We start from the raw sequence: 25,649 nt of genomic DNA, 5'->3' as shown, positions 1-25,649 counted from the left end.
TAGGTAAATTAGGCTTCTAAAGAGTTTCGACAGATTCGGGTTGTTATTGGAGAGGAAGTCAGGAATACAAAGCGTTGTCTAAGCAGACAATCACAGAGTTTAATCTTTAGGAGATTTTAGAATTCGCTGATGGTACCATCTTTTTCTTCCAGGTTTCTTCAGGTTATAACGAATCGGCGTCTAAGGGTTTAAGTGTCACTTGACATCACTGCTCCCACGTGTTCTTTCCCATCTGGCGGCCGCGGCGCCCGTCCTGCACCCGACTCTACCTCCAGAGGCTCAGCCGGCCCCCAGCACCCTCTAGCCTTGTACTGATGTCGGATGCGAGAGCCTGTGCTTAAGTATGATGTCTTCTCTGCCGTGAGAATCCGGGGTTCCCTGGCGGGAGGTGGCAGGTTACGCTCCAGAAAGGTGGCGGGGTCTCCGGAGGAGGCCGCCGCTTGTACTTGGGGCAATGGGGGGGTGCGGACAGCGCTTCCCCAGGTCGTGTTCAGACCTTCCTGGGGATAGTGTCACCTGGGCGATTGTAGGAACTTTAGGCCCTTGAGCCACCCCCCACCCGGATTTGGGGAGTCGGGGTCTTGTTTTGGGACAGCGAAATTAGACTATAAGGTATTTACACTGTGACCTTGAGCTGCCCGGGGGAAGATCCTCCTTTCAGTAAAAATCGTCTCTAGACATAACACCAGGGCTAACACCCCTTCCCTGATCTGCTCATTTCCTACGACGCGCTACTTAGAGCTTTCACTTTACGCCTTACAAGAGGCTTCAGAATAATCAAAGCAAAAAAAAAAAAAAAAAAGAAAAAGTAATCCTGTCTAAAAGCTAAATAACGAATTTTTTTTTATTTTACATCTCGGCGGTCTACTTTCATAGAAGTCTAGACTTAAAATTGACTTTAGGAGCTCACCTTTAAAGAACCTCTTACTTTTTTTTTTGTACCTTGCTGAGTTTCTCTAATTAATGATCATTTTATTTTAGTTATATTTTCCCTTCGTAATTGGGCTCATAAGTGATACCTGTTCACAATTTATTGTATATTATGAGTGTATTGGAAGAACTACAATGTCAGAGCTGCCAGAGACCTTGGAGATAGTTTAACTCTTACTTTCTGGGTGAAACTTATGTGAAAGAAACAGTGACCTAAGGTCTGAGTGTAGGCACTCCGAATAAATAACTTAATTTGGATCTTAGAACTCCTTTGTCATGACTCTTTAATTCCTTTCTTTAGAGCTTCTGTCTTGAAGTGATCATAGCTCACTGCAGCCTTGAACTTCTGAGCTCAGGCAATCCTGTCTCAGCCTCCTGAGTAGCTAGGACTACAAGCACTTGGCCACCACGCTGGCTAATTTTTTTCACATTTTTGTACAGACTAGGTCTTGCCTTGTTGCCCAGGCTTATTTTCTCTTTTCTCTTCTCTCTTTCTTTTTTTTGGGGGGGGTGGTGGGGAGAGATGGATCTTTGCTCAGTCACAAAGGCTGGAGTGCAGTGGCATGATCTCAGCTCACTCCAACCTCCACCTCCCAGGTTCAAGCAATTCTCTTGCCTCAGCCTCCCAAATAGCTGAGGTTATAGGCGCCAGCCATTCCACCAGGCTTTTTGTCTTTTTAGTAAAGATGGGGTTTCACCATGTTGGCCAGGCTGGTCTGAAACTCCTCACCTCACATGATCCGCCTGCCTCAGCCTCCCAAAGTGCTGGGATTACAGGCATACACCACCACACCAGGCCTTACTGTCTTAATCTAGGTCAGCCCTCTCAATCCCTTTTCTTTATGACTGACACTTTTGAAAAGACCAGCCAGGTTGTCTTACAAATTGTTCCATGTTATAGATTTTCTTAATTATTCCCTCATGATCAGAGCCATATGAAACTTTTGTCCAGAATACCACATAGGTGTTGCTGTCTTACTGCACTCCATCAAGAAACATCTAAGGTTGGCCCCCATGTTTGTGATGCTAGGTTTTATGACTTAGATTATACTTTTTTTTTTTTTTGAGACAGGGTCTCTTTCTGTCACACAGTCAAGAGAACAGTGGCATGATCATGGCTGACTGCAGCCTCCACCTTCTGGGCTCAAGTGATCCTCTTGCCTCAGCCTCCTGAGTAGCTGGGACTACAGGTGCACACCACCACGCTATCTCATTTTTATATTTTTTTGTAGAGATGGGGTTTTACTATGTTGCCCAGACTGGTCTAGAACTTTTGGGCTCAAGCAGTCCTCCCAACTTAGCCTCCCAAAGTGCTGGGATTGAGCCACTGCGCTTGGTCAGTCACTTAACTTATAACATGTCGGGCTATGCGGAAAATATTTTTAGGTAGATGATATATGTTATAGTAGCTTATAAGACATTTTATAGGCCTTAAGTAGGTCATTTTATAGGTGCAATGGGGAAAAATACTGGATTTTGAAGTCCAAACACTTTAGGCTCTAGCTGCCCATATACTATCTGTATAAATGACCTCATGTAAGTTTCTTAAGATTTCTAAACCATCCCTCCCAGAATTATTAGGAAAATCATAAGGGAAGTATAATGTATACTTATACATAGAAAAATAAGGATAGCACGACATTAAATTTTTTTTTAATAGTAACAAATATGCCAAAGATTTGTAACTTCAGAATAGAGGAAACTAACTTCACTTACTAAAAAGGGAGAAACTTTAAAAAAAAAAAAATAATTAGCCAACAGAAGTTTACATTTCACTGAAAACACTATGAGAACTTGAAGGGGACGAAGTAATCATATTATAACACCTTCATTTTTCAGGTAAGAAGTCAGGCCTTCCTGGAGACATTCAAGCAAAGTTTGGACAACTACTTTTCCAAAACAGAAAGGAAACTCATGCATCAAAAAAGGTTTGAGCTTGATGACTGATCAGATCTCCCTTTATTCTTAAGTTCTCTGGTTCTATGCTATATTTTGTTTGCCGCAAGATTAACGGCATCATTGTAATCATCCCCAAGATATAGGCTAGTGATTCTTGAATTCGCTTATTTCTTCTCTCCCTCTTCAGGTTTCAGGGATATAATCAGAAGGTAACCCCTGATGGGTCTTTGCTGCTATAATAACAAACATTTGTTGTAATATCTGGAAACTAGGATCAAATAAAAGGACGACTACATTACTGCTACCTGTTCTCACCATCAGGTGGTTTATGTGGCTAGTGGAATTTATCAATCTAAACTTACTATTAAATAACTGCAAAGTGAATAGTGAAAGATTTAGAAGACTGCAAACTAGCAAGTAACTCTGAAAATCATTTATTTACTCAATCATCTCCAGTATTTTCTCTGAACCAGTTGCCTACAATTATGTGTACTGTAATCTTTCCTTTTTTTTTTTCAGACAGTCTCGCTCTGTCACCCTGGTTGGAGTGCAGTGGCGCAATCTTGGCTCACTGCAGCCTGTGCCTCCCAGGTTCAAGCACTTCTTTGGCCTCAGCCTCCCAAGTAGCTGCGATTACAGGCATATGCCACCTGGCTAATTTTTGTATTTTTAGTAGAGACGGGGTTTCACCATGTCGGCCAGGCTGGTCTCGAACTCTTGACCTCAAGTGATCCACCTGCTTCAGCCTCACAAAGTGCTGGGATTACAGGTTTGAGCCACCATGCCTGACCTATACCGTAGTCTTGAGAGATACTGGTGACTACAGAGGATAGCTTTAGAGATTTAAGCAGACTTAAGAAAACTGCTGATTATTAGCTCTTGAGTTTAACTGTAGGTCTGGAAAATATATTTAAAAAAATAAAATATGAAATTGGGCTGGGCGTAGTGGCTCATACCTGTAATCCCAGCGCTTTGGGAGGCCGAAGTGGGCGGATTACCTGAAGTCAGGAGTTCAAGACCAACCTGGCCAGCATCACAAAACCCCATCTCTACTAAAAATACAAAAAATTAGCCAGACTTGGTAGTGCATGCCTGTAATCCCAGCTACTCAGGAGGCTGAGGCACGAAAATCACTTGAACCCAGGGGGCAGAAGATGTATTGAGCCAAGATTGTGCCACTGCATTCCAGCCTGGGCCACAGAGTGAGAGACTGTCTCAAAAACAAATAAATAAATCTCAAAAATAAATAAATAAAATACACAATCGAGTGATTCTAAAGAAAATAAATCATAATGTTAACATAGCAGTCTGTGAATGGTAGAACTTTTTTTTATCTTTGGTTTTCCAAATTGTCAATAAATATATTACTTTTATAGTATGATAAACTTTATTTCATTGAAAAAAGGAAACATACACTGTTACAGTAATGTATATTAATAAATTAATTAATAAAGAAGATTCATACCAACAGCACTTGAGGCATTCTTCATCTATGTCTTTTCAGATTTTTCAGTAGCAGCCATCAGTTGTTACCATGAGGTGTATAATAAGGACAGGGTGTGTGTAGACCCAGCAGTCTATCAACAAAGAGAACGTTTAAAGATTCCATACTTTCTGTCTCTCTGACCTCTGGTTGATAAGTCAATAAATATGAATTTTAACCCAAAGAAATACAAGGATGGAATTTTTCTTGAAAAGTACAACAGATTTTGGCATTGTAGGAAGGAAATCAGGTCTGTGTGTGATTTTTTGTTGTTGTTGTTGTTTTTGATGTGAACTGTAGAAAATGTTTGCTGAGTGTCCTCCTGAGGTGCAGTGAGTGTACTGTCCTAATTCAACAGTTAAAAAGGCTCAGGTCTATCAGATGATCTTTTGTATTTTCTGCTAGGAGCCTATTGGTAAACCAAATACCTTAATGTATATTTTATCACTCTTGTATTTTTTTTCAAGTTCTCACAAAACAGTGATTTCATTTAGTACTTCCTTAGAAGTTGTTTTACCAGTTCTGAGATCTTTTCAGACTGTTTTCCTAGTGGGAATCCAGAAGAACTCTAGCTTCGAACACTTGCTAACAATATCTACCAGCTGCATCTTGTTCTTTGGCAAATACCAGAAAGTTACACAGTATCATTTTTTTTCTTTTTTATTAAGCTTTTTATTTTGAAGTTAGTGTAGATTGAAATGCACTTACAACAATTAATACAAAGATCCCCTGTCCTTTACCCAGTTTTCCACAGTGGTAACATCTTACAAAACTGGAATACAATATCACATCCAGGATACTGATACTGATAGAGTCAAGATACAGAATATTACAAAGGTCTTGTGTTGCCGTTTTGTAGCAACACCTACTTTCTTCCTACTCCTGCCCCGTCCATTCCTTAACCCTTGGCAACTAGATGGTCTTCATTTCTGCAATTGTTATTTCAAGAATGTTGTATAAGTGGAATTATACAGTAAATACGTTTTAGGATTGGCTTTTTTTCCTCAGTTGAATTCTCCAGGCTTTTGCATGTATCAATACCTCATCCTTTTTATTGCTGAATAGTATTACAGGTGTAGATGTACCAATTTGTTTAACCATTCACCCACTGAAGAACATTTGTGTTGTTTTCAGTTTTTGACTGTTAAGAATAGAGTTTCTATAAACATTCACATATAGGATTTCCTGTGAACACAAGTTTTCATTTCTCTAGGACAGATGTCCAGAAATGCAATTGCAGGATCATATAACTTCTTTAGAAACTATCAAACTGTTTACATTCCCAACAGGAATGTGTGAGTGATTCAGTTGTTCTGTGTCCTCACCAGCATTTAATATTGCCACTGTTTTTTTTAATGTTAGCCATTCTGATAGGTATGTAGCTTGTTTTGTTTTTTGCTTTTGAGACGGAGTTTTGCTCTTGTCACCCAGGCTGGAGTGCAGTGGCATGATCTTGGCTCACTGCAACCTCCACCTCCCAGGTTCAAGCAGTTCTCCTGCTCAGCCTCCCGAGTAGCTGGGACCACAGGCATACACCACCATGCCCAGCTAATTTTTGTATTTTTAGTAGAGACAGGGTTTCACCATGCTGGCCAGGTTCGTCTCAAACTCCTGACCTCAGATGATCCGCCTGCCCCAGCCTCCCAAAATGCTGGGATTACAGGCATGAGCCCCCATGACCAGCAGCTTGTTTTGGTTTTAATTTGCATTTCCCTAATGGCTAATGATGTTGAACATCTTTTCATGTATATCCTTTTTGCTGAAATGCCTTCTTAATGCCTCTTGCTTGTTTTCTAATTGGATTGTTCGTGTTTTTACTGTTGGGCTTTAAGAGTTCTTTATTATCTTCTATTTATTAGTTATTTGTCAGATATGTAGTTTGCAAATATTTCTTCCAGGTCTGTAGCTTTTCATCCTCTTAATGTTCTTTCACAAAGCAAAAGTTTTTAATTTTAGTTTTAATTTTGTTTTTGATTTTCATGAAGTCTAATTTATTTATTAATTTTTCCTATTATAGACTGTGTTTTTGATTTCAAATGTAAGAACTCTTTAGCAAGCCCTAAAGCCAGATTTCCTAATATTTTTCTAAAAGTTTTAGTTGGCCAAGTATAATGGCTTATGCCTGTAATCCCAGCACTATGGGAGGCCAAGGTGGGAGGACTGCTCGAACCCAGGAGTTTGAGACCGGCCTGGGCAACATGGTGAGACCCTGTCTTTATTAAAAATAAATAAATAGGCTGTGCAGCGGTTCACACCTGTAATCCCAGCACTTTGGGAGGCCGAGGTGGGCGGATCACAAGGTCAGGAAATTAAGACCATCCTGGCCAACATGGTGAAACCCCATCTCTACTAAAAATACAAAAATTAGCCAGAAAAAAAAAAGTACCTGTGGTCCCAGCTACTTGAGAGGCTGAGGCAGGAGAATCGCTTGAACCTGGGAGGCGAGGGTTGCCATGAGCCAAGATGGTGCCACTGCACTCCAGCCTGGGCAACAGAGTGAGACTCTGTCTCAAAACATTAAAATAAGATATTTAATAAAAGTTTTTGTAGTTTTATCTTTTACATTAAGTCCCTGATCCTTTTTTATTTTTTAGAGACAGGGTCTGTCACCCAGGCTGGAGTGCAGTGGCACGATCTCGACTCACTGCAGCCTCTGCCTCCTGGGTTCAATCCATCCTCCTACCTCAGCCTCTTGAGTAGCTGGGACTACAGGTGTGTGCCACCAGGCCCAGCTAAAAAAATTTTTTTTTATTTTTGGTAGAGATGGGGTTTGTCATGCTACCCAGGCTGTTCTCAAATTCCTGGGCTCAAGCCATCGCCAACTTTGGCCTCCGAAAGTGCTAGAATTACAGGAATGAGCCACCACACCTGGCCCCTAGGATCCATTTTTAGTTAATTTTTGTATTAGGTGAGAAACTTAGTTCGCACATCTTTTTTTCCCCCCCAAAAAATCAGGTGGGCAGGGGGATGTGTGTGTGTGTGTGTTTGTTTTTGAGATGGGGTCTCACTCTGGTTTCCGGACTGGACTGCAGTGGCAAAACCATGTCTTACTGCAGCCTCTACCTCTCAAGGTCAAGTGATTCTTCTGCCTCAGCCTCCCAGGTAACTGGGACTACAGGCATGCAATACCATGCCCAGCTAATTTTTAAATTATTTGTACAGACAGGGACTTACTGTGTTGCCCAGCCTGGTCTTCAACTCCTGGGCTCAAGCAATCCTCCCTTCTTAGCCTTCCAAAGTGCTGGGATTACAGGTGTGAGCCATCTTGCCCAGCCAGTTGGGTGTTTTTGGTGTAAATCTGTTATTGGATCCTTTGTTATAGTCCACTATTTATCCCTCCACCAGTGGCACACAGCATTGATTACTGTAAGCTATTTATGTCTTGAAATCAGGTAGACCAATTCCTCTCACTTTATCCTCATTTTTCAAATTTGTTGTAACTATTCTAATCCCTTTGCTTTTTATATAAATTTCTATATAAATGCTTTCTATATAAATTTGTGTATATTTACAGGAAATCTTCTTAGGACCGTGATAGGAATTGAAATAAGCTTGTATAATTCTTGGGAAAATTGGCATTCTTACTGTATTGAGTCTTCTGTTTTCTGAACACACAGTATGTCTGTGTATGTTTAGGTCTTTGACTTCTTTTGTCAGCATTTTGGTTTTCCACATGCAAGTCCTATACATGTTTTGTTAGATTTGCCCCTAAATCTTTTTTTTTCTTTTTTGAGTAATTGTAAATGATACTGTATTTTTAATTTCAGTATACATGTGCTCATTGATAGTATAGAGAAATAAAATTGATTTTTTTTTTTTGTTTTTTAAACAGAGTCTTGCTCTGTTGCCCAGGCTAGAGTGCAGTGGCATGATCTTGGCTCACTGCAACCTCTGCCTCCCAGGTTCAAGCAATTTTCCTGCCTCAGCGTCCCGAGTAGTTGGGATTACAGGTGCCTGCCACCACACCCAGTAGAGATGGGTTTCACCATCTTAGCCAGGCTGGTTTCAAACTGCTGACTCCACCCACCTTGGCCTCCCAAAGTGCTAGGATTACAGATGTGAGTCACAGCACCCAACCACAATTGATTTTTTTAATATGTTTATCTTGTATACTGGACCTTGCTGAACTTACTAATTCTAGGAGTTCATTTGTAGATTCTTTCTCATTTTGTATGTTCATAATTATGTTACATGCAAACAGGAACAGTTTTATTTTCTTCTTCTACAGTCTTTATGTCTGTTTCCTTTTCTTGCCTCACTGCACTGGTTAGAACTTTCAACAATATGTTAGATAAGAGTGGTGAGAGTGGACATTTGTCCTTGCTTACAATCTTTTGGGAAAGTATTATCTTTCACCATTAAGTATGGCTGTAGGTTTTTTTGTACATGCTCTCTATCAAATTTATCTTCCTTTTTTTCTGAGACAATTTGCTATGAATGGGTATTGCATTTTTTTCAAATATTTTTTCTGCATCAATTTCTATGATCATAGTTTTTCTTCTAATAAAGAATATGTATACTTAAATTGACGAATTTTCAAATATTAAACCAGTCTTGCATCCCTGGCTACTTGGTCAAAATGTATAATTCTTTTTAATATATTGCTGAATTATATTGGCTAATATTATTAATAATAATAAACATTTCTATATCTTTCATAAGGGATATTTTTAAGGTTTCCTTTTTGTACTGTCTTTGTCTGGTTTTGATACCAGGATAACACTAACTTCATAAAGAAGTTGTCAGGTTTATGTATGTATAGTTGTTTTATCCTTTTGATGTCTGTAAAATCTGTAGTAATGTATACCTCATTTCATTCCTGATACTATAATTGGTGTCTTCTCTCTTGCTAGTAGGTTTGTCAGTTTTATTAATCTTTGCAAAGAATCATCTCTTTCTTTTTTTCTCTTTTCATTTCAATTGATTTCTGCTCTTTATTTCCTTCACCGGGTTCTTTTGTTCTTTTTTTAGGTGCTTACTGATTTAAGATATCTCTCTGTCTCTCTGGTTTTTTTTTTTTCTTTTTTATCTTAGCCCAAAGACATTTTGTCTCTTTTTTTCTTTCTTTTTTCTTTTCTTTTCTTTTCTTGCTCTTTGACCTGGGCTGGAATGCAATGGCATGATCCCCAGCTAATTGTTTTTTGTTTTGTTTTGTTTTTTTGGTAGAGATTAGGTCTGACAATGTTGCCCAGTGTATTAGTCCATTTTCACTCTGCTGATAAAGACACACCCATGACTGGGCAAGTTACAAAAGAAAGAGGTGTTGGGACAGGCATGGTGGCTCACACCTATAATCCCAGCCCTTTGGGAAGTCAAGACAGGCAGATCACCTGAGGTTGGGAGTTTGAGACCAGCCTGACCAACAGAGTGAAACCTCCTCAAAAAAAAAAAAATTAAAAAAAGAAGGTGTAATAGACTTAAGAGTTCCACATGGCTGGGGAGCCTCACAATCATGGCAGAAGGCAAGGAGGAGCAAGTCACATCTTACATGGATGGCAGAAGGCAGAAAGAGAGAACTTGTGCAGGGGATTTCCTCTTGTTAAAACCATCAGATCTTGTGAGACTTATTCACTATCATAAGAATGGCATGGGAAAGACTTGCTCCCATGATTCTATTACCTCCTACCAGGTCTCTGCCACAACACATGGGAATTCAAGATAAGATTTGGGTCCTTGAGTCCAGCCAAACCCTGTGACCCAGGCTGGTCTTGAACTCCAGGACTCAAGGAATTCTCCCACCTCAGCCTCCCAAAGTGCTGGGATTACAGGCATGAGCCACCACACGTGGTCTGTTTCCTTTTCTAATGTGTGCATTTAGTACTAAAACTTTTTCTCATGGCATTGATTTAGCTTATCACCATGTAATGATGTCCGCATATTACCAGTTCAAGTGAAGTATAGAAACCTTAATTGTCTACATACATTTAGAACCACAATAGATGGTGTTACAATTTTTGCTTCAACTGACAAACATAATTTAGGAAACTCAAGTGGAGAAGTGTACTTATTCATATTTTCTTCTTACTATGTTTTCCTCCTCCTTGATGTTCCAGGACTACTACTTTTGTCATTTTCTTTCTGTTTAGAAAGTTGAACCATTATTTTCGATAACTATGCTGGTAACATATTTTCTTAGTTTTCCTTCATTTGAGAATGTCTTGATTTCTCCTTTATTCCTCAAGGTTGTTTTCACTAGATACAGGTATCTGGGTTGACAGTTCTTTTCTTTCAGCACTTGAAACATTTTATGTCACTTCCTTTTGGCCTCCATAGTTTCTGAAGAAAAATCTGCTGTCATCCTAATAGTTTTATGCCTGCAGTCAAGATACAGTTTTTCCACTTGCTGCTTTCAACATATTTTTGTCTTTATTTTTTATTTTATTTATTGTTACTTATTTATTTATATTTTTGAGATACAGTCTCACACTGTTGCCCAGGCTGGAATACAGTGGCACAATCTTGGCTCACTGCACTCTCTGCCTCCCAGGTTCAAGCAATTTTCCTGCCTCAGCTTCCCAAGTAGCTGGGACCACAGGCATGCACTACTACATCCGCCTAATTTTTGTATTTTTGGTAGAGATAGGGTTTCACTATATTGGCCAAGCTGGTTTTGAACTGACTTCAAGTGATTCACCTGCCTTGACCTTCCAAAGTGCTGGGATTATAGTTGTGAACCATCACACCCATTTTTCTATTATTTTTTTAAGCCCAAACCTCACACCTTCTTGGTTTCCTTTATAACCCACCTAGTAATGGGGCTTTAAACAAGTAGCTTAGCAAAGTAGCAGAGCAAACTATCTTAAAACTAGAGATTTAGATAGGGCCTTTGAGTCCCAAACTAGCATTAGAAAATCTGATTCTCAACTGTAAGATTCTATGGTCATTAATGATCTGAGAAATTGGGGTGGCATACAATTAGATACACAGATTTACAAAATACAAGCAGTGATTCCCTAACTCTTCCGTTAGACTAAAAACATTTGTTTATAGACTGACAAACTTTTTTTTTTTAATTTTTAAATTAGGTGACTAATAAAGGAACCAGAAGAATATGGCTGCACAAATACCAGAATCTGATCAGATAAAACAGGTAAGGTATTCTAATTAAGGGGGAAAAGATACTGCAAAAAAATGTAAGGTGCTACCAATGCCACCATGTCAGGCTGGGTGCAGTGTCTCACACCTGTAATCCCAGCACTTTGGGAGGCTCAGGTGGGTGGATCACTTGAGGTCAGGAGTTCCAGACCAGCCTGGCCAACATGGTGAAGCCCTGTCTCCTAAAAATATAAAAATTAGCCAGGCATGGTGGCAGACACCTGAAAGTCCCAGCTACTTGGGAGGCTGAGGCAGGAGAATCATTTGACCCAGGAGGCAGAGGCTGCAGTGAGCTAATATCACACCACTGCCCTCCAGCCTGGGCAACAGAGCAAGACTCCATCTCAAAAAAAAAAAAAAATGTCAGCCAGTGGTTTCATAAAACAATTATTTCTATTTCATTTCCAAAATGGATAAATGATATAAAGCATATGTATTTTTAATTTGACTGATAAGGAAAAATTAAATATTCAACTAGAAAATAAGACTATGTTGTAGATCATATTGTACCCATTTAAGTTAGTATAATAACTGTGATTTCAAGTGTTACCATATGTTTTGTCGAAATATAAAATACTAGTAATTTAAGTTTCAAATCTTTGTTTTAAAAACCAAGTATTAAAGAACATTCTGGTTTGTTTGTAGTTTAAGGAATTTCTGGGGACCTACAATAAACTTACAGAGACCTGCTTTTTGGACTGTGTTAAAGACTTCACAACAAGAGAAGTAAAACCTGAAGAGGTATGGAAATTGTTACTCACTAAATTCTCCAAGCTTGTCATAAACACTGTAAGTAGGGTCCCCCTAAGCACTTCACTTGTTCCTACTTATTACAGGAATTTAGACTACCTTTTATGTTCCATTGCTTGGAAGAACTGAAGCAGCCACCAACCCATGGCATTGAGTTTAACAGCGCCAAATTTAATATGACAGTTACATTGTGCCAAGTCAGACCATTTTAGAGAAGATGCCTGCAGCTGCTGAGTTATTATTGTTCCACAGCAAAGATTCTTACTAATTAGCTTTCAGTCAAGATGGCCTACCTAGAGAAACTTGGCACAGTCTTTCTGTATGGCCCTGGGAATTCTGGTTGGCTTTGGAAAAAACAAAGCTTGAATTTGGTGGTTCATACTGAAAACCCAATCCAATTACAAGTCTTAACTTGTTTTTTTAAGATGAGGTCTTGTTCTGTCACCCAGGCTAGAGTGCAATGGTATAATCATAGCTCAGTGTAACTTTGAACTCCTAGCACTTTGGGAACCCAAAGCAGGTGGATCACTTGAGCCCAGGAGTTTGAAACCAGCCTCAGCAACATGGTGAAACCTTGTCTTTAGAAAAAAATAGAAATAGCTGGACATGTTGGCACATGCCTGTGATCCCAGCTACTCAGGAGCTGAGGTGAGAGGGTCACCTGAGCCCAGGATGCAGAGGTGGCAGTGAGCTGTGATTACACTACTGCACTCTAGCCTGGGTGACAGAACAAGACCCTGTCAAAAAGAAAAAAAAGAAAAGCACCAGCCTGGGCAACTTAGTGAGACCTCATCTCTACTAAAAAATAAAATTAAAAATTAGCCAAGCATGGTGGTGTGTGCCTGTAGTCTCAGCTACTCTGTGGCAGGAGGATCCCTTAAGCCCAGGAGGTTGAGGCCACAGTGAACCACTGGATTCCACCCTGGGCAACAGAGAGAGAACCTGTCTCAAAAACAATAAATACATAAAAAGTAAAAAGTTGAGAATTAAGAATGTTGTTTCTCATGAAAAAGGAACAAACTTACTACTGGCTCTATATTTTAAGAATCGAATCAAGAGGATAGGAATGTGGGCTTTCACTTAATACATCTGCAGAAAATCTAATTGAGAAGCTCCTTGAAAGCAGAGACTTACCATTGCTCTTAGTGACTACAAACTGGTGGGCATTCAATATATATTAATGCTTGTCAGTAGATGAAAGTATCAGTTGAAAGCTATGGTCAGTTGCTGCCAATAATACTATTTAATTCTCAGATATATTCAAAGAAAAGCAAACTACCCACTGGTTCTTTCAGAATTCATGCATTTAAAAAAATTCATATTTTTGTGTTGCCTCTTGGATCTTCCTTTTTCATTCCTAGACCACCTGTTCAGAACATTGCTTACAGAAATATTTAAAAATGACACAAAGAATATCCATGAGATTTCAGGAATATCATATTCAGCAGAATGAAGCCCTGGCGGCCAAAGCAGGACTCCTTGGCCAACCACGATAGAGAAGTCCTGCTGGATGGACCTTTGATGAAAGATTGCCAATAGCTGCTTTACTGGAAATGAGGATTCATCTGATAGAATCCCCTGAAAGCAGTATCCACCATGTTAAACCATCTGTCATGACTGTTTGGCAAATGGAAACCACTGGAGAAACAAAATTGCTATTTACCAAGAATAATCAAAATAGAATGTCTTATTGTTCAATGAAATAAGATGCAACGTTTGTTGAGGCCTTATGATTCAGCAGCTTGGTCACTTGATTAGAAAAATAAACCATTGTTTCTTCAATTGTGACTGTGAATTTTAAAGCAAATTATGTGTTCAATCTGTTCAATCATGTATGAGATAGAAAAATTTTTATTACTAAAAGTAAAATAAATGGAAATATCACTGAGCAGTTGTTTATACTGTATGGTACCATAATATTCTCATTGGACTGTAGAAATGTTGAAATGTTTTTTCAATGAGGATCATCCTCCCAGCATTTCTGTTCATTCATGTCTGCTTCAAATTGCTGGTGAATACATAAATAGTTACTTGCTAATCATTTCAATACACAGTCCTTTTCTTGCCTTACTTCTTGTGTCAGGGTAGGCATTTCATATTCTTATCTTAGCTACATTTTCATATATCTTCAGGAAACCATCCCATCTGCCCTAATTTGGTAATATTTAAGAGTTGACTGTTACACTGTAATGGAGTTCATGTTTGTGTTTTGTTCAAAAGCTGACAGTTATACAAAACCGATTTTAAGGCTTGTCAATGAAAATAAGTAAACCAAAGTTAATGTCTTATGGCTAATGAATCCTGAAACAAATCCAAGCATTTGCAGGAAATTCTAGTTGATGCATAAGTATACCAAGCAGTTTAGTAAAATGTAAGTGGACTAATATTTACTAATCAACTGGCTTATGAATGGATTTCATTTGATACCATTTTAAACCTATATTTAAGGAAACACTAGTTAGCCTGTATGTTTAAATTTGCCAGAGTGATTTCTGTTTTGTATGTTAATGGAAGTAGAAGTATTGTTCTGCTTTAAAATTGAAGTGTTGAAATATGGATAATAGTCAACAAAATATGCAATTTATTATAGTCAAAGGAACATGAAAGAATAGGCTTGCTTCTCTTAAAGCAGCCAAAATTCAGAGATTTTACTTATTTAAGATTTTGGGCAATTAACACACATAGTTTGATATTTCCGTGTAATCAAGTATAACATAGCTATTTACTGTGTACATTTCACAAAGATAATTAAATATGTGCTCACCTGGCAAACAAGGGGAATTTTGTGCAACAGCATCTCAAATACCTTGGGAGGGAGTATGTGTTTGAAAACCTTCAGAAGTTCCCTTGGTTGTCAGCACACTAAAAGAGCATTGCTGAGGTGCTGAACCCCCATTCTATACTCTCCTGAAACAGAATGACAAGTTTTCAGCAAAAATTTAAAGTTATTTAAAACAGACATTCTACAAATCCAAGAAAGCAACAAGCATTAAGAAAAGCATATCAAACTAAAGACTAGACAAGTCTTGTGAAGAGTAGAGTGCAAATATGAGGGAAGATGTTGAGCATCACAGTGATGAAGCTGCAATATTAATAATTTTGAGCCAAATTACAACCAGTATACTCTTACTGTTTAGAAGTGCACTCTTGCATTTGAAATGCTCATGTTCTATAATTTGGGTATGGAGTGAAGAATATACTGAGGGTTTTTTTGTAAGCAGTTGTCTGCTTTTATTAATATCTGATAGGTTATCTTTACATGTGTGATTGATAAAATATAGAGGAAACATCTGATGTTCTAGCTAAATGGAACTTTTTTAATAAATAGATTTCATTATCAAAGAGGTAAAGCAAGATTTAGTGTAACATGAATTACATACCCAGAGGAAAAAAATAAGAGATTTATGAACTCTGATTTCTAAGCACAGTTTTAAAATGAGTTTTAGGATGACTGGCTTTGACGTAACAGAATGAAAAATCGTGAAGAGTGAAAATTAATCATAGCATTTCTGTTTAAGTAAGAACATGGAATGACTCTAGTCTCCTTGTTTTACTTTAAGGAAAGTGAGTCAAAGATGAGTGAAATGATGTAGACTTTCAATGCTGATTAATGCCAGCATTAGGAATAGAACGTAATTTTCTGACCCTTGAGACTAGAGTACTGCCTGTCTTCAGGTATTCAGTAATCACAGGAGTTAAAATCTTGACATATTTCATGTAAGTGGGTAGAAAATAAAATACGGCCCTACAGGTAAATATAATTATAGATTCTTATTAGCTCAAGCTAGTTTTCCATTTATCTGTTGAAATACATGATCATATGAAGAGAAGAATGCGTGACAGAAAAAAATGCTTTCCAAAGATTGGTATTAAGCTTAAACTAGAAAACGATATGGATGTGTCCTGACTTAAATACATCTAATTTTACATTTTCAACAACATAAGATATAATAGTACCTGTTCTCAAGATTGGTGGTGCTAACAATACCAGTCAATTTGGTCAAATAATGGAACCAACTAATATATTGAATCATACCAGCTCCTCAGAAATTTCAATCACAATTATTGTCCCTATGGCCTCATATAAACATAGCCACCATTGAGGTGGCTATAGAACTGTATTTTACCTGACAGCAAAATGAATATTGGGGGTGATGGCAAAGGGGAATGGAGAAGGTTAAGAAGATTGCAGAAAACTGGGTAAAACATTGCCACTTTGGCTGGAATACTGTACTGGTTGGTTCTCAATGTTTTAGTAACCTAAGGAGGAGTTGGGTTTTTTTTTGAGACGGAATCTCTCTCTCTCTCTCACCCAGGCTGGAGTGCAGTGGTGCAATCTCAGCTCTCTACAACCTCCGCCTCCTTGGCTCAAGCGATTCTCCTACCTCAGCCTCCTGAGTAGCTGGGACAACAGGCGTGTGCCACCAGCCTAATTTTTGCATTTTTAGTAGAGACGGGGTTTCACCATGTTGGTCAGGCTGTCTCGAACTCCTGACCTCATGAGTCAGCCTCCTCGGCCTCCCAAAGTGCTAGGATTAACCTGGCATCTAGGGAGTTGTTTTATTTTTAATACTGACACCTGGGTTCCACCTCCCTAGATTCTGATTTAATTGGTTTGGGGTTTGATGGAGAATTAAAGAATAAGTAGCCAAGACTGAGAACTGCAATATAAGTAAAATATGGAAGTATATAACTTCTGTAAGGAACTATTATCACACTTGTAATCCCAGCACTTTGGGAGGCTCACACTTGTAATCCCAGCACTTTGGGAGGCTCACACTTGTAATCCCAGCACTTTGGGAGGCTGAGGAAAGCATTTCAGTTGAGGCAAGTTCAAGACCAGCCCGGCCAACATTGCAAAATGCAGTCTCTACTAAAAATGGAAAAATTAGCCAGGTGTGATGGCACCCACCTATATAATCCCAGCTACTTGTAAGGCTGAGACACAGAATTGCTTGAACCTAGGAGGCTGAGCCAAGATAATTCCACTACCCTCCAGCCTGGGTGACAGAATGAGACACTGTCCACCCCCCTCCCAAAAAAGCTATTAAATAGCAGTTAAAGATTTTAAAACCCAAGTTTGCAAGGTATGTTCAGAACACTTCTAAATCTAATTAAACTATTATATCATAACTCTTAAATATAAAATGAATAGGAATAAAATGTTATAAATTATCTTTTTTCTTTTGACTTATAATTCAGAACTTTCTTCTCCACAATTTGAAGGCCCTTGTTTACAAAAAACAATATAGAATTATAAGTACAAAATTGCTAGGGATGGCAGGCGTGGTGGCTCATGCCTGTAATCCCAGCACTTTGGGAGGCCGAGGCTGGTGGATCACTTGAGGTCAGGAGTTCAAGACCAGCCTGACCAACATGGTGAAACCCCATGTCTTCTAAAAATACAAAATTAGCTGGGTGTGGTAGTGCACATCTGTAATCCCAGCTACTTGAGAGGCTGAGGCAGGAGAATCGCTTGAACCTGGGAGGTGGAGGTTGCAGTGGGCAAAGATCGAGCCATTGCACTCCAGCCTAGGCGACAAGAGCAAAACTCCATCTCAAAAAAAAAAAAAAATTAGCTTGGGGGCCTTAGAGGCCTATGCAAATAAAGGTCTTTAGATGTAAGCTTCACTAGTTTATGTAAATCACTTCTGTTTATATCATTTAAGTCAGTTGTAACTGTACATTTTGTCACCAATATTCAGCAGCAATATTCAAACTTGGGTTTTAAAATCTTTAACTGCTATTTAATAGCTTTTTTGGGAGGGGGGTGGACAGTGTCTCATTCTGTCACCCAGGCTGGAGGGTAGTGGAATTTATGACTCCATCTAAAAGCAAAGATCATTAATGTTAGCGGGTATTTTTAGTCCATTTTAAAAATTACCCCATCTGAAAGCAAAGATTAGTACTAAATAAAATACTAAAATACACATTACAGTGATTAATGTGCAATGATTTTGAATGCCTGCAACTTTTTCATTTCTCAAAACCTTTATAATGGTTTAAGCCACTGAATAAAGTAAAAATCTTGGGTGTTGCTGTGAGTCGTCTAGGATTTAGACTTCCTCTTTGTTTCTATAAATCCTGGAGGATGCTGTTCACAGACTGAAAAACAAAACCTTTTGAAAAGACAACAGAAAGAGGCAAAAACAGCTGTAGGCACTGTGATATGCAAGGGGGTTTGCAACACTTAAAAAAATATATAGATTGTACTGATGGGTGTAATGCTGGCTTATCCAGCAACATCAGTTACTTCTTAAAGTAAGAAGCCTCAAGACAAACTGTTTTCCTTTCCAGGGTTTAACACCAGAATAAGGACATTATGATTATGTATATTTATATAATAATAATATCTACCATCATTTTGCCTGACAATATTATGAAGTTTTCTCAAATCCATCAGGAATTAGGTAGAAATAAATTATAACTCAAAATGTGGCCAATAAGTGTAAGATAGCCTGACAGGCATCACTCCAAAGCAGGACCATTTTTATAAAGCAGTTAGAATTTTTAAAAGTTGTTTTGTTTGTTTTTTTGAGACAGAGTGTGACTCTGTCTCCCAGGTTGGAGTATAGCAGTGACATCACTACTGCAACCGCAAACTCCTGGGCTCAAGTGATGCTGTCACCTCAGCCTGCTGAGTAGCTGGGACTAGAGGTGCATGCCATGGTACCCAACTAACTTTTAATTTTTTGTAGAGATGGGATATTGCTTTGTTGCCCAAGCTGGTCTCAAACTGTTGGCCTCAAGCAATCCTCTCCCCTTGGCCTCCCAAAGTGTTGGGATTACAGGTATGAGCCACCACACCTAGCAAAAAGTTTTTATTCTTAACATTTAGTCACTTGGAAAACTCACTGACTTAGAATTTTACATGACAATAAATGAGGTGTATTTATATTTGGCTTTGCTACTCTGTTTGCCCACTTCCAAGTCTATGACTTGAACACTAACTCTAACATAATGGAAGAGTACAGTGTGATGAAGTGAATGTGCTGGATTGTTTTTCTTTAATGAGGCAAGTTGGTGAACACAAATCTAGCTAGTTATTTGACATATAAATACTAATCAATAAATATTTCTCAAGTATAAGCTTTCATAGTAACTCACAAAAGAACATTTACATTCTTACCTCTAGATAACCAAAGTTCTCCCATCTGTACCTCTTGCAAGAAAAGTTCTTGCAATTTTTCATTCTTCACTGGATCCCACAACTAAAATATTCATAAAATATTTAACAATGAGTAATGAATGTAAAGTATATGGTTACTCATCAAATTATTTTTTATTTAAAAAAGACATCCTGAACCTAGTCTCTAAATCCAAAGTATGACAAATATAATTCTTAATAATATTTAAACCAATTTTCTTTTTTTGTTTGTTAATTTTTTGTTTGTTTTTGTTTTTCTTTTTCTTTTTTATCTTAAAACCAATTTTCTAAAATGGGATTATTTCAAGTGATTTTTTTTAAATGATGTATTTTTTAGGTTGAGATGCTTATAATAAATAACTCTCATCCCGTATTTTACCCAGCTACATATAGCAGAAAGTTAATATACTGTTAAACTACTGTAGTTAATATAACAAAGGTGGTTTTGTATGTTGCAAAATTATTTTCTTGCCCAGGATATTAACTGCCTGTTGATTTGGTTGCAATGATTTCTCTGGCTTACAAGGTCATTTTGGTCTTTTAGTTTTGAGACCTCTTCAGGCAGCAGTAACTCTCTAGTAGGGGAAACAAGAAACTATGCTAAGCTTTCTGTACTCACACTCTCCAAAGGAAAGGGACAAAGGATCTGGTGGGGGGTTAGCAGGGGAGTGAGTGTTCAGAAGGATGCTTTGGTTTACTGTGATTGGTTCACGAAGGGAACCATGGCCACAAGATGGCATCATCATTGGTATTACACCTAGGGCTGGTCTTTCAAGGTGTATAAAGGGCAAACCTAGGCCAAAATATCAACTCCACTGCCAGTCACTTCAGCTCCAATCTTTCAAATCTGGAAAGTTTTTGTGGTTTTTATACCCTACAAATTTTTTTTTAAATGGAATGAGCCTGGATGGGGTCACCTTTTAAGCTTGTTTCAGCAGATATACTAATAATCAGTAACATGATCGTTTTACTCAATAGATGTTTAGTGAACACTGGCAAAGGCAGGCCACTCAAGGAAGAGCTTGAAGAAATTGGAGACCAAGACCCCTATGCCTATCCCCAAGGAGCCACAGTCTAACAAACGGAAAGGGATCATGTAGGTACAACAAGAAGTCCAATGTTCTCTGGGGCTCAAAGTATAGAGACATTACATCTGGTTGGAGAATTGCCAAAGCTTTGCTTCTCAGAAAAGCTAAGTGTTTGAGATATGGAGAGGTTTAGTCAAAGTTTGATGAGGAAAGTATAAGCAATGCAAAATTGCAGGGAACATAGCAAGTGAACTTAATTAGCTGGATTATGATAGGGTAAATGTAGCAACAATACTACCATTATTGATAGCCAGCTATAGACTAGGAACTTATATATATATATATATATATATATATATAATTTCCAATCCCTAGGAAAATAAGGCAGTCAATCAAAGGCATGGTGCCAAGCTGAGGCTGGCCTTTTTTTTTTTCAGATGGAGTCTTACTCCATTTCCCAGACTGAAGTGCAGCGGCACCATCTCGGCTCACTACAACCTCCACCTCCCAGGTACAAGCAATTCTCCTGCCTCAGCCTCCCAAGTAGCTGGGACTACAGGCATGCACCACCATGCCTGGCTAATTTTGTATTTTTAGTAGAGACAGGATTTCACTATGTTGGCCAGACTGGTCTTGAACTCCTGATCTCTGGTGATCCATCCGCCTTTGCCTCCCAAAGTGCTGTGATTACAGGTGTGAGCCACTGTGCCCGGCGAGGCTGGTCTTTAATCTTTGGAGTAGGGAGCTACATATTCAGAGCTGTCATTTAGAAGAAATTTACTCTGACAGCATAAGAATGGAGGCAGGGCAACAAGTTAGGAAGCTATTACAGTAGCCTTGGTAAAAGATATTAAAAGCCTTTAGCCTCATGCAAGTAACAGAAATAGCCAAGTGGGATATATATATATCTGAAATAGAGCATTTGAAAATAAGAATTGGTCATTGTTTATGAGGGATGAAGCTGATATTTAAACATGATGAGTCAGGGTCATACCAGGGAGGCAAGTTACACCTAGAGCATCATAAGGAAAGTAGGAGCAGTGGCAAGGCGGGAGATGATGAGTTCACTTCTGGACACACTAAGGTGAGGTGCTAACAGAATGTCCAGATGACAGAGTCTGGTAGGTAGATGAAACTTGGGACACCAAGTCTAGAGTAGTACATTTGAAATCACTTTGGAGAAGGATCTTCTAGGGAGAGGGGCAAGAGTACAGAACCCAAGGCCCATGTTTCACAAAGCATCACCTGAAGGAGCTGTTAAAACTGCCAGTTTCTTGGGCTCCACCTAGACCTACTGAGTCCATCTCTGGGAGTAGGGCCAGGAATTTGCTTTTTTAAACAAGGTCTTCAGGTGATTCTTATGCATCTGAAAGTCTGACAGTCACTGTGTCAGTAAGCATTCTAGTAAGAATTCCCTGGGCTACTGGATCAAAATTGCTGAGATCAGGGTCAAATAATCCATATTTTAACAAATGCTCCAGGTAAACCTAATGCAGCAATCAACCATACTTTGGGAAACTAAGGTCCTGGGAAGAGGAGGAAGAAAGATTCTAGAAAAGGTGAAAAGAGACATCTTTCTCTGCCTTGGTTTATTCATCTGTAAAATGAGAATAGAGGCCAGGCACAGTGGCTCACTCCTGTAATCCCAACATTTCAGGAGCCCAAGCAGGCAGAATGTTTGAGCTCAGGAGTTTGAGACCAGCCTGGGCAATATGTTGAAACCTGTCTCTACAAAAAGGACAAAACTAGCTGGGCATGGTGGTGTGCGCCTGTAGTCCCAGCTTTTCAGGAGACTGAGGTGGGAGAATCACTTAAACCCAAAAAGGTTAAGGCTGCAGTGAGCTGTAATCATGTCACTGTACTCCAGCCTGGACAACAGAGTGAGACCCTATTTCAAGAAAGAAAAAAAAATGAGAATAGGGTTGTGATGATTATATGAAAGAACAATTGAAAAATCCTGCTTCTGCTGCTTCCTCACTTGAAATAATTTATTTCCCATGTGAGAAATAATAATTTATTTATTAATAATTATTGATTTATATTAATAAATTATATAAATATAATTAAATTAGAGTATGATTTAGTTATGGTTTAATTAGTATAAATATAGTTAAATTACATAATTAAAATATGATTATATTAATATAAATAACATTATTTCCCATATGGACTGTCACTGACTGATTTTCCTTTCTTCAACCTCCTTTCTCCACACTGGAACCAGAATTGTCTTATTTAAAAAATAAAACCAAAATAATTGTGTCTGTTCTCTGAGATAAAGTCACCATCATTAGTTACCCACCACAACAGAAAAATGTCCTGACTTCTCAGTTTGCCATTCAAAGTCCTCCACAATAAGACACTAAACTGACCCTCAGCTATCTCTCTGGCCATAAGACTCCTTGAATACTGTAATTTCATGGTCTGTGCCTCTGCACAAGGTGTTTCCCTCTGCCTACAATGAACAACAGCATTGAACAAACATTTGCTGGGCACTTACTGCACTAGACACTGTTCTAGGCACTGGAAATAATAGATAGTAAAAAGCAAAGTCTGCCTTCACAGAGCTTAGTGTAATAAACAGAAAGCATTAATCAAATAATTACATAAATGTGCAAGTGCAACCATGGATAAGGGCAATGAACAAGAGGGACATGGAGCTGAATCAGGCTCTGTCCCAGTCAAGTCAGGGAAGACATCTCCATGTCCAGCTCTTTGGACACTCCCTACCCAGCTAACTATGTCAAATAGGCCTTTATTCTCTACTGTGATTCCATTCTGAAACCCCAGAAGTGTCTTTGACTCCGCCTCTCCATTATCCTTTACTCAGTCAGCATGAACTGTATTCTTCCCTGTTACCACTACCATCACCATAGTTCAGGATTTTTATTACCTCTCATCTAAATTTATGCAATAGCTTGTTTTCTCTTCCAATCCATTAAGCACACTCCTGCCTGATCAATCTAGGAACATTTCTCTTCTGCTTTTCTTCCCTTCTTTTTTAAAAATTCCTACTTAGATATCTTCAGTAATTACTCTATTGAATCTCAATTCCTTAACCTGGCCTTCAAAACAAACCTTCCCTAATTCAATCCCTACTTTCACTCTCCAACCTTAAACCCACTATTCTTCAGCATGACTCCTTTGCCAGAGTGGTTTACTGAATGTGCCTGGCAGATGCCCTACTTTGCATCTTTATGCACATGCTTTTCCTTCCATTCTCCTGAAACCAAGTCCCACATTCATGATCCTTCCAGGTTCAGTTCAATGCCACTTCCTCTACAGTCTTCTCCAGAAAAACTGCATGTTTCAAAAATGGCTACAGCAATATTCTCAGTCCCATAAGTGCTTTCAGAACCTCGCCATCCCTATTGAGAGGTAGAATCTATTTCCTCTCCCTTTAAATTGAGCAGGCTTCAATGTTGCCAGAAGTGGTACCATCTGCTCTCCCACATGGGCACATGTTCTAGTTTACATGCATGTGTATGCTCTATATATACAGATATGTGTGTGCGTGTGTGTATGTGTTTGCTTTCCCCTTGCGACACAGTGCATCACACAAATGAAGAATCTCAGATCACACAGACATGTGTAGGTATTCTGGTTAACAATCTCAGCTAAGTAAACATCGAGCATCAACTGTGGATCGTTTGTGGCCAGGAGTTGGAGATCAACTTGGGCAACACAGGGACACCTGTTTCTCTCTCCTCTTTTTTTTTTTTTTGAGATGGAATTTCGCTCTGTCACCCAGTCTGGGGTGCAGTGGCACGATCTTGGCTCACTGCAACCTCAGCCTCCCAGGTTCAAGCGATTCTCCTGCCTCAGCCTCCCAAGTAGCTGGAATTACAGGCGTGAGCCACTGCATTTGGCTTTTTTTTTTTTTTAAGACAGAGTCATGCTCTGTCACCCAGGTGGCAACTGCCACCTCCCAGATTCAAGCAATTCTCCTGCCTCAGTCTTCTGAGTAGCTGAGACTACAGGCATGCACCACTATGCCCGGCTAATTTTTGTATTTCTAGTAGAGATAGTCTTTCACCATGTTGGCCAGGCTGGTCTCGAACCCCTGACCTCACGTGATCTGCTCACCTTGGCCTCTCAAAGTGCAGGGTTACAGGCGTGAGCCATTGTGTCCGGCCCCTGTCTCTTAAAAACAACAAAAAGGGACTAATCAAATTCTGCTGTAGAGATTTAGAAATCACGAAGATGCGTTCTGCTTCTGAGCTACAAGAAAGGCCCTACGAGAGAGCAATCTAGAAGTTACTGCCATGTGACCGTGGCCAGCCTGGGTTTCTAAGTGTCCTGTGCGGCTCTTGACAGGGCAAAATCTTCCTTCTTCTAGTTAAAAGAAGTGCATGTTCTACAATGTTTTGCTTTACAGCTGCATTTTTATCACTCCAACTTCTTCCTCCCTCCTTCTTTCCCTCCCTTTTGTGAGAGGAGAGTGGCTGGGCCCGGGGCGGTGCGTGGGGCGCCAGGGCAGGCCTCTTCCCCGGCGCAGGAGGCGCGTGGCTGCGGGAACTACCTGCTGCCGAGCCCTCAGGAGCCCCGCGGCCCAGAGAGGCCGGGCCCGCGTCTACAGAGCTCCCTGCGCGGATCGAAAGCACTGCACCTGCACTCCCCGCTCCTCAGCCTTTTGCTGCTCGGCTCTTCTTTTTGCGAAAACACTGCAACTGCTGGCTGGGAGGCCCGTCCCGAGGCAGGCGTGGACCCAGTGGTTCGGCCCGCCCGGGCGCCGCGGTCTCTTCGGCAGTGGCGGAGGTACTCGCGGCCCGACCTCTGTTCGGGGGTGTCCTCCCGGCCGGCCGGCCGCGCCTCAGCCTCGGTCCCACTCACTCTCCCGCAGGCGGCGCTAGAACGCGGGATCCCCGCGCCGCTTCCGGTAAAAGTAAACACAGTAGCCCAGGAAGGCGACGGCGCCACAAGCCGCTGCGGTCGCCAAGAAGCCGAGGAGGGAGCGGACACAGGGAATCCGGCCGCTGGTGTCCCCCGAGCCATGCGTTGGGCGGGGGCCGGCCGACAGGGGGCGTGGGCGCGGCGGCCCTTCAGACCTCTGGGCCTCCGGCGCGCCCAGTGGCGCGTTGACGCCTCGTACCCAGGCTAGCGGACCGGTGAGGACGCCGAGCGTTCGGGAGGATGTGTGCGGGAACCCTCACAGCCACCGAGAAGCAAGCGGAGCTCTGTTCGAACCCAGGTCTGTCGCACTCCAAATTCTGAACCCTTTCTCCAAACACGCCTCTGCCCCTGTGTTTACAACACCCATTCAGGCAAAGCACAGCTGCGAATCCTCTTTGCTGAGAGCCAGTGGTCATTTAGGTCT

At 40.0% G+C, this 25,649-nt stretch overlaps 2 protein-coding genes across 3 annotated transcripts; one reads left to right on the top strand and one right to left on the bottom strand.

Annotated features, from left to right (window-relative positions):
• The first annotated feature begins 218 nt into the window (after positions 1–218).
• Positions 219–14,443, top strand: TIMM9 (translocase of inner mitochondrial membrane 9). The gene is made up of 5 exons (XM_017977131.4): positions 219–341; positions 2,770–2,858; positions 11,338–11,402; positions 12,053–12,148; positions 13,519–14,443. Exons 3-5 carry the CDS (start codon positions 11,364–11,366, stop codon positions 13,651–13,653), a joined length of 270 nt encoding a protein of 89 aa, XP_017832620.1. The 5' UTR covers positions 219–341; positions 2,770–2,858; positions 11,338–11,363; the 3' UTR covers positions 13,654–14,443.
• On the bottom strand, positions 4,278–25,347 carry TOMM20L (translocase of outer mitochondrial membrane 20 like). 2 transcript variants are annotated; one of them, XM_078335034.1, is made up of 4 exons: positions 24,942–25,347; positions 19,287–19,368; positions 14,922–15,064; positions 4,278–4,406 (listed from the first exon to the last, which is right to left on the bottom strand). In XM_078335034.1, exons 1-2 carry the CDS (start codon positions 25,325–25,327, stop codon positions 19,353–19,355), a joined length of 402 nt encoding a protein of 133 aa, XP_078191160.1. In that variant the 5' UTR covers positions 25,328–25,347; the 3' UTR covers positions 4,278–4,406; positions 14,922–15,064; positions 19,287–19,352. The 2 variants fall into 2 exon arrangements, with proteins under 2 accessions (XP_078191160.1, XP_054095959.1); XM_054239984.2 differs by lacking the exon at positions 4,278–4,406 and having other exon boundaries at positions 13,993–15,064.
• Positions 25,348–25,649: the final 302 nt, after the last annotated feature.

The sequence above is a fragment of the Callithrix jacchus genome, chromosome 8 (assembly GCF_049354715.1).
Source record: "Callithrix jacchus isolate 240 chromosome 8, calJac240_pri, whole genome shotgun sequence".
NCBI lineage: Eukaryota > Metazoa > Chordata > Mammalia > Primates > Cebidae > Callithrix > Callithrix jacchus.
This window is presented reverse-complemented; position numbering and strand designations above follow the sequence as displayed.

Excerpts from the sequence above, each read along its gene's own strand:
- TIMM9 (XM_017977131.4), top strand. The coding sequence starts at position 11,364 with ATGGCTGCACAAATACCAGAATCTGATCAGATAAAACAG. Across the intron at positions 11,403-12,052 it reads AATCTGATCAGATAAAACAG|TTTAAGGAATTTCTGGGGAC; the intron begins GTAAGGTATTCT and ends GTTTGTTTGTAG. Across the intron at positions 12,149-13,518 it reads GAGAAGTAAAACCTGAAGAG|ACCACCTGTTCAGAACATTG; the intron begins GTATGGAAATTG and ends TTTCATTCCTAG.
- TOMM20L (XM_078335034.1), bottom strand. The coding sequence starts at position 25,327 with ATGGCTCGGGGGACACCAGCGGCCGGATTCCCTGTGTCCGCTCCCTCC.